The 15,344-nt window shown below is 43.4% G+C and overlaps 1 protein-coding gene across 2 annotated transcripts in view; it reads right to left on the bottom strand.

The window, feature by feature from the left end:
- The window catches only part of HMGA2 (high mobility group AT-hook 2), a 140,148-nt gene extending 125,495 nt beyond the window's left edge, over positions 1-14,653 (bottom strand). Inside the window, exons 1-3 of one of the 2 annotated variants that reach the window (XM_045073003.1) lie at positions 13,747-14,653; positions 11,003-11,089; positions 673-723 (exon numbers count right to left, since the gene is read on the bottom strand). In XM_045073003.1, coding sequence (XP_044928938.1) covers positions 673-723; positions 11,003-11,089; positions 13,747-13,857 — 249 coding nt within the window. In that variant the 5' untranslated portion in view covers positions 13,858-14,653. The remainder of the gene's footprint in view (positions 1-672; positions 724-11,002; positions 11,090-13,746) is intronic. The other variant, XM_004752484.2, reaches the window with a different exon arrangement.
- Positions 14,654-15,344: the final 691 nt, after the last annotated feature.

Genomic DNA, 15,344 nt, shown 5'->3' with positions numbered 1-15,344 from the left:
CTCAAGGAGCTGCAGCATCGGTGTGCCTGTCGATCAAGAGCACCTGCCTAGAAGCCACAGTCATTCACGTCAGTCTGCAGGAATGACCACTAAGGGAAGCAACCATCTGAAACTAAAAACCTGGTTTCCTAAAAAACCCCTATAAGAAGAAAAAACACAAGCCACCTGGAAAATGAGATGTGTCCAAAGCAAAGCCATGAAGGAAACAACAAATAAAGAAAGAACAAGAAAGAAAGAGAGAGAGAGAAAGAAAGGGAGGAAAGAAGGAAAACGTTACAAAGTTATCTCACACACATTTCATCTGAATTTTATCACCATTTCTAATCAACTTCCAAGGTTTCATAATAGCCTTTAACCTTGGTTACTCAACCCATGGAACAAGTCATCTCATTGTTACCCGGGTTTGAAGGAAGAGTGGAGACTCTTTTCATGTTGATAAGAGATAGAAAGAGGAGTCACTCCCAGGAAAGAAAAGCATTGTGAGTAAACTCCAATGGTAAAGGGCACGATAATTCGGTGCTTGCCTTAACCCTTTCAAAGACCATGGAACCAGAAGTCAGAAATACATGTAATTGATAGAAAACAAAAGTAATCTTCATTTAAAAAAAAGATAAACAGAAAATTTTCATTACCTTAAAAAAAAAAAAACAGAAAATATATCTGATTACTCACCCATTTTCTAGGTCTGCCTCTTGGCCGTTTTTCTCCAGTGCCTTCTGCTTTCTGCAAAATGAAAAAGGAAGTCATATTGTTTCCTACCTGACATTATTTATAAGTGCTGCACCAAGGGACACATTCCAAGTAAGACTGTTCTGGTTTGCGATGAGGTATGGAGATTGCTTTAACAACCCCGTTCTCCTTGAAGGCTCATCTTCTCGTCGGAGTAGCTCCTCCTTCCCCAGTGTTTCATGGTATGATGCACAGAGACGTCTACTCATCTCTCACCCTCAAACACTCCCCCGGAATGATTTCCTCTGAAATGCATGAAAACCCTTTAAATAAGCCATTTCGCTTTTATTTCTATCCACAATTTTAAAAAAAATACTCCCACAGATCCATAATTGTATAAAAGAGTATTTTAGAAAAATAATGGCTCTTAACTGATTTTCTTTCCATATCACAGCTAAAGTTACAAAAATTAAAACTGATTTGTTGCTTTATAACTTACAAAGCACTTCTACCTACATTGCTAATCCAAGTTCCAAAGTAAGGAAGAATACATAGGCTTCTGAGTCAAATAAAATGAAACATTTGCATTCTTCTACATAGTTAACTTTTTTGGGGGGCAGTTCCTTGCCAAAAAGTCAAGTGTCAATCAATTCATTGGAACAGAATGAGAGAGAGAGAGAGAGAAGTTGGCAAAATCATCCATGTGTGTCCCTGTGATGGAAACTAGGGGTGCCCCAAACCAGCAATTAATAAAAATGCAGATTATTACCATTAAGTCCCTACTCAACACAGACCTGACATGAATGTATTTCTAACTACCTTGAGAGTTTGTTTTATTGCTTCAGAGATTTTATCTGGTATTCCAGTTGTTTTTGCCTTTTGAATCAAATTTTAACATCATCTATAAAGTGATTTCCTTATGTTTACGACCCCTACTGCAATCCTTAAATACACCAAAACACACATACATACACACAACATACGTCTCCTATAAAAACGCATGATTATACTTTTCAGAAAAAAGAGAAGTTAGTACACACTCTTCTATAGAAGAATTACCCCAAGGCTACATAAACACAAAAATACAGGTAACCTGGGCCAGCGTAACTTGTTTGGCATCGTGCTTTTGTTACCTAAGTTCACAGTTGGAAGGTGCTTGCTACGGTGATACTAAAATTACCTGTTAAACTGTCTGCACTGCCAAGTGAGATTCTCCTCTTCCTCTTTTCAATTTGCCTTATAAAAAGAGATGGAGATAGATGATAGATAGATAGACAGACAGACAGACAGACACAAAATAAGCCACAAGATTCCTCACAAATAGCATCTCCCTGTCCTGACATTACTACGCAACAGGCCGTAGGAATTAACACAATTTCTGTATGATTATGATACCATTAGTTCACATCTATTGAGCACATGTGTTATTTTCATCCTCAATCTTAACAACAGCCTTGTACAGTAGGTATTATCATTTAATTTTGCAGGTGAGCTACTAAGTTTTATAGAACAGAGGAAGGTCACACACAAAGGCGGTACAAGGCACGCAAGGGAGCCTGGGATTTGAGCCCAGTTCTGTTGGCTTGTAGAGACTGGCTTCCTCCCACTCCTAAGAGTACTACCTCCCCTTAGCGTATGTGTATTCACTACCATACGGGAGACATTTCAGTCAACTAAAGTTGGGGCTGACTCAGCTAATTTCCCTGAACAGAAGGAAACCTGGTGGCCTTTAGAAGCTCAGCCTAACGGTCAGGTTTGGGCGTCGTGGATCATTTGTCACTTGTGAACGACTGCACAGAAGAATCGTTTATTGTCAGGGTTAGTGGCACTCGCCTTACTTTTAGTTGTAAGGGCATGCATTAAATTAAATGGAAGCCAGGAGTGCCCAGTGAATCACACCCTCTTTCTGAATGCTGTCCTACGGAGAGGGAGTGGTCTAAAGAGAAGCACAGACTCTACTTTGGAAAGCTTGGACTCAAATCCTGGCTCTGCCATTTTAGCTTTGGGCAGGTCTCTTGAGAACCTTAATTTGGTTTCATGTATGAAATGGAGATAATGCCTCCTGGGAGGAGCCAAGTGCCCACCATAAATGAGCTGCTTAATAAGTGCTCTCTCACCCCAACAAGACGGAACCCTTCAAGGGACAGCTTTCCTTCTAGTTAGTCCGATCTCCAAGAATTCAGTCAATGCTAATATTCCTTTACACCCATCTGTCACCTTTCCAATGAAGCTTTTAAGAAACCCTTGGAAACCCCCAGAAACATAGTGAGTTCTAGGAGTACAAAATTCCCTAATACAGAAACATTGTCTAATTTAATCCTTGGGATCAACTGTGAGATTGCAGTTTATCCAGCAGTAAATTACACAAACATGGAAGACAGAAATCCTTTTTAATGGGCACAGGGATGGTGGGTGGGGTTAAGAGGAGGCAGCTATTGACCTTCAAGGCTAAGGGGCCGCACCAAGCTTCCGTGGTTCAGTTGTTATGTTTCAGGGGCCACTAAGGGATCCGGGCATATCTAAAATCTGCTACAGAGAAGGTTGTTTTCTAAAAGGGTTTCGCTGCATTTCAAAGTCAGAGAAAGCAAATCTGTCCAAGAGAAAGCCCTGCAAATAAAATGAGCATCTCATTGACAAAAAGCCCATTCAAAAATAAAATTCACACCATTAACTAAAGGGCAAAATATCACAATTATCACTTGGATTTGTTAAAAGCAAACTCGCTCCTTGGTCTCCAGGCCAGTGTTATATGTAAACTGAAACCCTGTTCGGAGTCTACATCTAGGAGAAACACATTAGCTGTGCTGTGTGGTGTTGCTCTGGGAGGTTTTCATTGTTCTTTAAACCCACATTATTTAATCATTCTGATCAAACTTCACAAAGGCTGCAAGACAAGTTAAGATTTTAGTTTGTAAACCAGCAGAGATCCAGGGTTTTTATATGGAGAAAAGCACTGACTTTAACTTTTTCCCCTGTGTTTAATGCTCTTCAGAATATTACTTTTCAATAGGAGAAAAACAAAACATTTCAGGGGCTCCTTTTGCTTTTAATACATCAACATATACGATGTTGTGGGAGTATATATTTGGTTTCCCTTCTCCAGAGTGGAATTTGGTTCTATACGACGAACCCATGTATAATTGAGACAGTAACTTGTTCTCAGTATTTAGAGTTTCCGGGGGTGGAGGGGTAAGGGGAGGGAAAAGAGGCTGTGAATTCTGCATTTGTAAAAACTGAAATTTCAGACTATGGCCACACGGTTTTACGATTTACCACATCATATCTTGTTAAAAGTGTTACTGATTCTTTGCTTATATTCCTGTTTTGCCTTTAAAAAAAAGTTTAGGTTCAGAACTGTTATGTTTAATTGTATAATATGGTTAGAAGCAAGTTCATGAGGGTTGAGAAGAATGTTAAGTGGGAAATGTAATTTTTTCTCTAAGAAGTCTGGTACTTCAGGCTCTTACATGTACTCCACATACATACACACACACACACAATTAATTGAAAAAGGAAATTCATCTAAAAATGCAACTCTTAAGCTTGGAAACAGTGCTTACATTAGCACCTGGTACATAAGGTGGCTCACACTCTTACTGAATGAAGAAGGAAGGAAAGAGAAACACTGGTGTTTGTGTCACGTGTGTCTTATTTCCTTCTTCCCATCAGAATTCTACAGCTTGGCAGGAGCTTTAGCAAGCACTTTGTCTAGACCCCTTACTGAACAAATAAAAAAAACTGGATGGGTTCTGATCTCCAAAGACATACAGCCCTGTGAGTTCTGGGGCCCAGAAGTCTGGGGGTATCAGCTGCAGGAGGCACCTATTTCGATTCCCTTTAAAAGCCTAAGAAAGAACTTCTCTCCAAAGGGTTTCTTGAAATCTAACTTCTGACATGCCTTTCAGGTTACTGGAGAGAACATAACCTACATTGTAGCAAATATTTTACAAAACATCGGACAGCGGACAGCCTATGGTAGTGGGAAGGTCCTAAGCTTTAGAGTGAGATTTGAATTCAAGGCCTTGGGCCACCATTTTCTAGCGTTGAACATGAGACATGAGTCATGGTTTACATCCTGAAATCAGTTTTCTCATCTGTGAAATGAAGACCATAATACCTATGTCAGAGGATTTGCATAAAGTGACTGAGAAAAGCTCCCAGCACATGGTGGGTACTCAAGTGTAATTTCTTCTCTCCCTCCATATTTTAAAATGTTACCCTTAAAAAGAATACCTCCTTGAAATAAATAAATAAATTAGTTAAAAAAAAATACCTCCCAATTCTTGAGTGATTTTTCTGAGCATTCTCTTACTTAAATAGGACAGCAATTATGTACTCAGTGTCACAAAATGTGAGATCAAGCCAACTGCCCACGTTCATAAGTAGTGAAGCTGAGACCCAGTGTGATTTCAAGGCAATAAAGGGTCTGTTCTTCTGGGAGATACTTCATAGAAAATAAAGGAGCCATAGGCAGATTCAAAAAAAAAGAGAGACAAGAAAAACTTCTAGGGTGAAAATCAAATGAGTCATTAAAAATAAAACATTTCCAGGTTTCCTATAAAGACATGGAGAATTGCTGAGATTGGAAACCAAAAGAATTATCCAATTCTGACTTCTTGGTCAAATTTAGATAGCTACTAATTTTTGTTACTTCAATGCTCTCATCACATTTTATATGTACTGTGATAATGCATGAAAACCTTAACTCCCTCACCCCCAAATCAATCAGTGCCTCAGCACACAGATGGGGGGTAGCGGGGTGGGAAAGCTAGAAAAATATCTGGGCAGAGTACCTTAGTTTGTTTTCAGGTATCTTTACAGATATGTTTTTAAGATTAAGACCTGTAGACAACAGCGTCTGGAGCAAACTATTCAACGACTAGAAAGTCACATTTTATTTCTTTCAGCTGTCCTTTTAAACATACAAACAGTGCAAATCAATGCACACTGGCATCAAAACCAACTGGAATCATCGATCAGGCTAAGCACTAGGTACTTCTCATTTTACTTGATTGATAATCCAGCTCTGTGGGGTTCTAAATGTTAAGTGCAACCATTTTCACTCTTTAAGAGAAGTTGCAAGTTTGCCATCCCTCCATACAAGTAAATTCTATCGTCCATTGTAGTTCATGCTAGTTTCACCCAAGGAAGCCCTTATTGTCAACTCTCATGTCATTATTTACACATGCCTGTCTTCACCTATACAAACATTAACTTAAAGCCAAGGCCAAAATGACAGGAAGAGCTATTTTCAAAGTTCAAGACTTTCCTCCTATCAACCATCGTGCTACCTTTTTTGTGATCAGAAGAATCAATAGCTATGATACAGGAGTTCACAGGGGTTACCTTCTGAGCAAAGTGCCCCCCTATATCACCCTGAAGAAAAGACAGTGACTGTATTATTCCTCTAGAAATCAATCAGAAGATGCCATTCAAAACTGTTCCGTGTCTTAAAACAATAGACAACAAAGCCCTAGCCTAAACTAGAATCACTTTTCAACCTGTTTTTCCTGAGTAGAACAAAAATTCATAACTGGAAGTTTTAGGATCTAGGATAGTGAAGTTCATTGTTCTACCCTTGTGCCAAGCTAAGTGGTTCCAAGGTGAGCTCTGAAAACCACAGAGGGTGAGCTGACAAGATAGGCTGGAATGGCTTAACAGACATAAAAATCTCTTCAGCCTCCATCTAATTGATACTCAAGAAAGAACTAAAACACGATTGAATGCCAGTCTGGTATGTTCTACCTCCTTAGCAGAGTGGTTAGTCTGGACTCTGAGATAAAAATAGGCCAGGGTTGTGGATCAGTCAAAGCAATGAGGAGCTCTGGATGGTGAATTCAGAAGAGTGATAGCTTCCAGAAAATTAGAACTATGGGTTCCTTGAAGTAAAGTTACTTCATGAAAGAATCCAAATGTTTTTGAATTGCCCATATTTGGATCGTAATCTGTGATGACTCAAAAGCTTTGCCAGGTAGAATTTACTGATGTATTAAGGTTTGGTCCTCCATAGCAAATGAAGTGGAAATAAAAGAAAAAGAGTCAATTGCTTAGGTAAATCAGCATAAAATATCAAGATAATGGAGACAACACTTGGGTTTTATTTAATTCCACCCATCTGGATACATGTGTCTAACTCAGATAGGGCCCTGAATCCCAGTGGAAATTACCATTCAAACACACAGGAATCAAACAAAATCCTACTACTCACACAGAAACCATAGGCTGGAACTGTATGACCATTTCCAACACCCATCCTTCCGTGACTTACCTAACAATGATGCCTTTGGTTACTCTCTTCAGTTGGGCCTATTAAATTCTTTAAAAAATCTCGACCTCACTCAACTTCCATGCTCTAACATTTCTCTGAAATGATGAATAAAGCCTACATTCTCTCATCATAAAATACCTGTGCTTGGTGTTAGTAATTATTTATGAAAAATCAACCACATTTCTAAGAATGCAGTTAGAAAAAAGCACAAATTTGCCTTTATAGGGTCCAATCAACACCAGATCTTTTTTGTACAAGCAAATGGAAGATACAGATCGAATGTTTACTTGAGCACATTACTTGAAGTGTACATACACTTTACCTAGATATTTTACTTCTGCACCTTGCTCTCTAGCTCTGGTCATTCAACCTCAAGTCAAAAGAAGTTCAGGGGTGCCTGGGTGGCTCAGCGGGTTAAGCCTCTGCCTTGGGCTCAAGTCATGACCTCAGGGTCCTGGCATGGAACCCTGCTTCGGGCTCTCTGCTCAGCGGGAAGTCTGCTTCCCCCGCCCCAGTCTGCCTGCCTCTCTGCCTACTTGTGATCTCTGCCTGTCAAATAAATAAATAAATAAATAATCTTTAAAAAAAAAAAAAAAGGAAGTTCAAACAAACCTATGACTCTATGAAGTAGTGTTGTCTCATACCTGAGATCTTTTCATATGCCATTTCCTTCTATTAAAATGTAATTCAGTCTCAGAAAAAAAACATTTTTTGTCCTCAAAGTACCTGAATGAGAACTGCCTTGAGGCTTACAGAAGAACTTGACTTTGACCTTAAAAGCTGGAGAATGAGTGACAGCCCCTCCAGTATTCTCTCATGATTACAAAGCCACAGCAAAAACCCTAAACACAAAGGAGATTATATCTTTCTCTCCTCTAAAGAGGCAAAATGCAAAAATACAAAGTATTTCCATCCAGCACAAACATGAGGGAAACAAAACAAAACAAGAAATTGAGAGACAACTGGTCACAGGTATATCTCTAAACTAAAACATAAACTACAAGGACAAGACACACACACACACACACACACACACACACACACACGCCAACAAATTATTTATTCAGGAAAACATTAACTTCTGATTTCCTTTATTAAGATAGCAATATGAAGCTGGTTCCGGGACAAATTTTGAGCCCTCATTTTGGACTTCTCAGGAAAGACTAAAATTGCTACCTAATGGCCATCCATGGGAATCTGTCATGATGGAGTGTAAGTAGATTAAAGAATCATTACCTTGTCTTCCAAAAGTTCTAAGCAGAACAAATTGTGCTTTTATAAATGTTTGTTTTATATATCACCCAAATCAATTTCATATTGAATAGGGCCTGAGATTTAAGTGCTTACTAATTGAGTAGTTGTCCACTTGGTCTTGCAACACTCAGTGTGCACTGTCAAGTTTCACATTGCTAATTTTCCAACAAGCAGTTTTGTTTTCAAATGCCCCAAGGCCAGTGACTGAGTCCAAACACAAACTTTGTAAGTAAAGAAACCCCAGCAGCAAGAAATTTTAAACACCCAACATCATCAGGACTTCAGTGTATGCTGCATCTCTTCTAATTTTCGAGTTCTGTTCTCCTATATACTTACCAGTTTTGTTTTGTATTTTTTCATTTTGATGGATCTCAGTTTGCACAAGAATACCCAATTTATTAATCATAGGAGACTTCCCACATCTACTCTGGTCACTCTAGCAGGGTATGATTATCTTACATGTTATGAACAATAGAACTTTTCCTGAAAAAGATTGCTTCTCAAAATCCTAACACATACACGTTTTGTCAGAATACAATATGTGTTTGATAAACAAATTTATGTTTGATAACCATGTTTACATAGGGTAGTAGCAAACTCAATAAACACCAATTTGAAAGTGAAAATACCTTAAGTTACACATGCCATGAACAACTCATCAATGTCATTCATTCTTTTGCAAAGTATTATCTTCTCCAAATGAAGCGTAATTTATAAAACTGAAGAAATACAACAGTGTTATGGACAAATATATTTGCTCATTTTTATTGGAAGGGACTTTTAGAACAGAGGTGTATGAAATAATTTTTTCTGGATGAATGGAAGATATCAGGGAAAGATTACTATGGGAAAAAGAAAATCTATTTCTGTTTTGGAAGTTGTAATAATGTATACATACACATGAAGAATTACCAGAAAGATGAGCGGCCCAGTAGAATCCTCTGTAAAGGCCTATTACTAAAACAACTAAAAATAAATCAAACCTTACTTGGGAGGAGATCAACTTTTTTGTTATTTTGCTTTAGGTAGTAAATTAGACACAAGTCTCAGCTTCCCTTGTGTCAATAAAGATTTTGTTAGTCAGTGGTAAACTTTTCAAAATGAAGAGAAGATAATGGAAACATCTCTTTAATCATTCAAAAAAAAATGTAATATACTGAAATGTGAAAGAGGAGATTCATTTTCCTTTTCTTTGCCTAAAATTTTAAATCAGTTTTTTATGACAAGGTATGCAGATTTCTTCCTGGGAGATGCTATAATGATGCATTTTTCAGAGCAATTACATCAGAGTTTCAATGTTTGTAGCTACCTACTAAGATATTCCTTTGCCATTTCATTAGAGTAAAACTAAGTTAGGCAAATCCCACACTTATGCAACATTTAAAAACTCCTTTGTTAAATTAGCCCCTTTCGGTTAATCGCATAAACCAGGTAAAAATATAACAAATAGGAAATACTCATATTAGAAATATGAAACAATATACTGTCAGTTCTAAATGACAAGGTAGATTAGAGTCACTTCAAAGTTTATGGATTAAATGTGAGTCATAATTAAATCTTCACTCTGTGAAGCAGTTATAATTAAATACAGTAGGAATCTGCTCCTTCCCTTCCGCTCTGTTCAAGATTATTAAAATAAAACAGACAAGAATTCATAGTTACTCCCTAAACCACTTTATATGTATCACTGGTTGCTCTAGCAGTTTAAAACACTGAAAACTATCACATCTAACATGGCTAGTGCCCACAGTCACAGAGAAAACCACACCAAACATTAGTCCCCAAAGATGATCTTATGGCCCTTTTTAACAGATACTGTACATGAGGTACTCCAATCCACTAAAAAAGAGTATAGAAAAATGTACTTCTGAATTTTGAGCCTTTGTTTTCAACTAATATACAACCCTACAAATAAAATACAGACACTTTTTCTGATTCCTTTAGAAAGCTAAAAAAAAAGTGAGTTTTATATTCACCTTCGCTTCTTTGTACATGCATTGACCCTGAGATATTTCCCCTTTGCTAGCTCAAATACAACCAACATGAAGTTACATGAAACTGCAATTTACAATTTATAAATAAAAACACTGGAACTTATACTTGACTGGGGTCTAGCCTGCCCCAAAATACACAATAAATGAATCAAATACTTGTTTAAAAAAACTTCTCATTGTCCCATTTAGAGCACTGCTGTACCACCTGATGGATGGAGGCATTTTGAGAGATTATGATATACTACATTGCAAGTTTATTGTAAACAAACAGCATACTTTATCACCACATTTAAATCTGTAAAATTCATGAAAATTTTTTTCCTGTATCCCATAATTGGATTTACTTCTAATTATCATTTGGCAAAATACTTAACCTTATAGAAGGATTTGTTTTTGCAGTAATCATGTAAATAAGCAGAAAGTAAATCAATCTTTATTATTTTTGAAGGAAATTGCAAACAACACCAACAAGCAAATCCTACAGTTCTGACTTATTTTTAACTCTTTCACAAAGGGTGCAGATCTTAATTGTGTCTTTCTCCACTCCCCCTCCTCACCCTCCCAGCCCCGGTTTTGAGTTTCAAATTATTTGGTGATTGTTTATTTAAGAACAACACTGGAAGCATCTTCATAAAGTTTTTAGGTTAAGCAGTTATGCTTCGAAATCTGATTTTGCTTAGAAATAGTAAGGGTAGGAAATGAGTTTTGGGTTACCCAGTTGGGACAAATCCTTAAGTCTGGATCTAGAATGGGGAAATTACAGGGAAGTTCCTGTGGTCATGGAGAAAGTTGGGGGACTTAACTTGAGAAATCTCACCTTTTGAGCTGCTTTGGAGGGACTCTTGTTTTTGCTGCCTTTGGGTCTTCCCCTGGGTCTCTTAGGAGAGGGCTCACCGGTTGGCTCCTAAGTATAGGGGGGAAAAAATGCTGTTGTGGAAGAATGTCTGAAACAAATTGACCCTGACGCTATAGTTAGTTTCTGCATGTGCCGCTCAAAAAGACTGTTGCAACACGTTCAGTAGGAACATAAATGGAATGATGATGGTACTGAGTTTACAGAAAGGGAAAATAACTATACTTTCAATCCAAGGGTTCAAAAAGGAAATTCTATTTTGCTTATGAAACTTAGGTTCTGTTTCAGCACTATAAAGGTAACAAAGACTGACAAGCCTGCATGTTCTAGAAAGAAAGTCACACAAGTTTAAGGTGTAAAATCTGAATGGTTATGTATTTGGCAACTTATAAATACTTCACAGGAATACTACTACCCATTGTACCAGCATTTCCAACAAAAGAAAGGTGAAGCTAACATCATAAATGTTTCAACAATCTTCCCTATAGAAAAGATGGTTTTTAGTCATCTCTGTATATCCTCATTGTAGGTCAGTTATGACTCAACACATTGAGAGAAGTACTGGAGCAATTACCCAAGATCGTCAACTCAAAATAACTCCGTTCCACCTAAAATTTCCAAATAATTATGGTAAATCTGTTGTGGGAGGTTTTGCTTGAATTATCTAGATAATTGCTTCAGTTCTCCACTTCCTTTTGGAGTTGGAGGCATGGTCTTGAGCCTAAATTTAAATGTTTTTTGATAAAAATAAACATTTTCCTCCAAAACTTGCTTTTGAGAAAACTCTTAGGGAGGGAGGAGACCGGAGAGAACTAAAAGAGGGAAAGAATGAGGGAGAATGGAAGTGTCTGGGAAGGAGAAATTGAAACTATCAATAGGGTTAGCAAAACTTTAAAGGGTTCCTATGCCAAGTAGTAAATGCTCTAGTGGTTAAGAGAATGCGATGATTAATATTCCAGATCCTAAATATTTATGCAGTGAATCATCAATTTACAGTTCATTCAGATTCGGTGATTAAATGCGACCAATTAACTTGAAACGCATGAAAGTCTTCAATGAAAATCCGCATCCTATTTGGAGAATCTGGGGAAGGTTCTCTGCAAGCTTCTATGGGACCACTAGAGCCAGTGGGCACATCCGGAGCAAACACACCGGAGACGCATTTTTCTTTCTTTGTGAACTCTGCCTTAACTCCAAGGTAAAACCTCCAATCACCTCCCGATCCCACCGCAATTTCTTTCGGATACTTTTTTGGAGGTGGGGGACAAATCGAGCTAGAGAGAGCTGGGTGGAGGGTGGGAAACAAGAGCGGGGGCGGGGGAAAGGGCAGAGACTTCCTGGGAGGTGTAAAACAGGATCCTAACGCGGTTTAAAGTGTCGCCTGGGCAGAGCGGGAAAACTCAGGGGCCTCTAGATTGGCTTGTTTCCTTTGATGATTTCAAAAAAGGTACAACCCTTTGAGTTTTTCTAAAACGCTCTGGCAAGCAAACATTGTTCGATTTCCCCCCACCTTGCTCTCGGACAGCTTTTGGGACTCCAGGATTATTTTCTAATCGGCCTATTTGCGGTGAAGGCAGCGCTTTAAGGCTAAGGAAGGCAGGAGAAGTTTTAAAGCCCGCGGAAGCGGAGTTTAAATGTTCTCAATAGACATGTCCAGCTCCAGCCCTGGCCGCCAAGTCTTGGAAATTGCCGCGAACAAAACCCCCCGCTCTGGGCTCTGCGCGCAGCTCTGCAAGCGCCTGCTGCACGCTTAATTGGTTGCATCCGCAGACAAAACCCTCCACTCCGCGGGGTCCCGGGCGCCCCTCGATCTTCCCCTCCCAACCCCCAGCCGCTCGCCCAGAAGAAGTACTTTTAAAGTCTACAGCTCGGAGCGCGGGATCCAGGGGCAAAAGGGGGACCGGGGGCCTGGCGAGGAAGTGACCCAGCTACCGTGCACACTCTCGGACACTACTTTCCACCGCGCCCTCGGCCAAACGGGTGAATTCCGTCCCGTGAGGACCCAGGCTCCTCCGAACCCCCTTTCCTGGGACACCTCCGCGGCGGCGGCGGACAGCCGAGCGGCCGCAGCGCCGCATTTAAAGAGCCCTAAGAGGACCGGGCGGGCCCGCGAGTTCTTTGTCGGGAGGAAGCGAGTCTCGGGCCACCGAGAACGTGGGGAGGGCGCCAAGGGGGCGGCGGCGGCGCGCCAGTCCCCAGCCCGCGAGCAGCCCCGGTTGGCGGGAGACACAGCCTCCGGCCCCCCGGACTTCAGCCCCTCCAACCCCGACCCGCCGGAGCACCCCGGCGCCCCCGCACCACCCCCCGCACCTCCTTCCCGCCGCGCAGTTGTATAAAGCGGCTCGGAAAGTGCCCACCGAGCCCTGGGTTGCCGGATCCCGGCCGCTTCGTCACGCGGAGACATCGCGCCACTCGGGGCCATCGCGCCACTCGGGGCCGTGCACAATAGCGAAACTCCGAGGACGCGCTGCGCCCGACCCCACCTCCCGCCGCCTACCGCCGTTCCCCACCTCCCCGCCCCGAGGAGCGCGGGCGCCCCGGGGCTCAGCCGCGCTCTGGCGCCGAAGACTCCGCAGCCCGCCCCCACGGCCGGCCGGCAGCGCGCCGCCGCCGCCACCGGACTCCCGCGCTCTGGTGGCCGCGCGTCGCGGGGCCCTGGCAGAGGGACCGGAGGTGGGCTGCTGCCCCCACCCTGCCCGCGTACTGACTTGCTGCTGCTTCCTGGGTCGGCCGCGTCCTCTCTTCTGAGGCGCCGGGGCGGCAGGTTGTCCCTGGGCTGAAGTGGACGGCTGCCCGGCGCCTTCACCGCGTGCGCTCATCCTGCCTCCCGCCGCCGCCGCCGCCGCCGCTACCGCTGCCGCCGCCGCCGCTTCGCCGCCGCCGCCCCGAATGTGCCGGGCACCTTTCGGGAGATCGGGCGGTAGGGCTGGAGGATGAGGCAGGGTGGGCGAGGAGCTGGCGCGCTGCGAGGGCTGCTGCTGCTCAGGCTGCCGCCGCTGCCACCATCAACACCGGACGTCCAGCGGCTGCCAAAAAGAGAGAAGAGGGGAGGAGGAGGAGGAGAAGGAGGCGCTGCTGGTGGCGGCGGCCGCGGTGGGTGGGTGCCGGAGGTGGAGGTGGAGGTGGAGGTAGCTAGAGGAGGAGGAGAGCGAAGGAAAGGGAAAAGACGGTTTGAAGCTGGGAGGCTCCCCTCTCGGTTTGGGATCAGGAGTTGCGGTCACCGGTAGCACTTCGGAAGCGGCTTGGAAATGGAAGAGACTTGGAGTGGATTGTGTCCCTTGAAATGTTAGGCGGGGAAAGAATTCCTCCTCCTCTTCCCCCCCGCTCCGCGCTCGCAGAGCAAGAAAGAGAAAGAGAGAGAAAACAAATCGCGCCTTGGGCAGTCAGAAAGCAGAAGGAGGATGGGGAGATTCTGCCGGGTTCGGGTCGGGCACAGGGCGCAGGCAAAAGGACGGAGCAGTGGGTGGCACCGCGCCTCCTCGGGTGGCGGGAGCAGGCGGCAGCGGCACCGGAGAGTCGGAGGGGGACGGGCCGCTCGCTCCTGCGTCCTGCACCAAGCGCGCTCTTCCCGGGCTGGAAGTTTTCTGAGTTCCTGCCCCAGGATTCAAGTGGGAAGAGTATGTGTGTGTGCTTGGGGAGGGGGCGGCGGGGTTGGAGGGGGGGAAGTGCCCACCTCTAATCGTGGGCGGATAAATGGGAGGGGGCTGCGCAGGAGGAAAAGTATGAGGAGGAGGGAGGCCAGGCGGACCGCCGAGCCAAGGCGCCTGGCCGCGGGCCAGAGGCAGCGTTCGAAATACAACTGCCTCGGCGGCGGCGGCGCCCGGGTGCCACCCGAAGCTCCGCTCACGTGCTCCCGCTCGGCGGCGGGGTTAAAGGGACAGGCCGGGGATCCCGGGACGGCTCGCTGCCGGCCTCGTCCCGCCTGCCGCCCGAGGTCGCCGCTGGGCGGTTGTCCTAGTAAGGCGCGGGAATGCGACCGCCCCAGAGCCGCGTTTAGGGGCTTGGCTTTTACCTGCACCTCCACGACGCGGAGCCAATACTCAGCAGGAAGCGTCTAGCTGCACGCGCGGCAGAGTTCTGGTTCCCTGTGAGTGGGAAGGAACCGAGGAAGAGCCGGAACCGGCCCCCGGCAGCCTTGCTTTGCCTGGGAATACCCTCATCACAGACTGCACGACCCCGAAGCGCGCGCACACACAGACACGCAGGCACTCAGCTCCACATATGCACACTCGTACAGGCACACACATGCACGCACATTCGCGGACACATGCACACGTGCAAACAACGTGCACACATGCACACGGAG

The sequence above is a fragment of the Mustela putorius genome, unplaced genomic scaffold (assembly GCF_011764305.1).
Source record: "Mustela putorius furo isolate JIRA1106 unplaced genomic scaffold, ASM1176430v1.1 tig00537227_pilon_pilon_pilon, whole genome shotgun sequence".
Lineage (NCBI taxonomy): Eukaryota > Metazoa > Chordata > Mammalia > Carnivora > Mustelidae > Mustela > Mustela putorius.
This window is presented reverse-complemented; position numbering and strand designations above follow the sequence as displayed.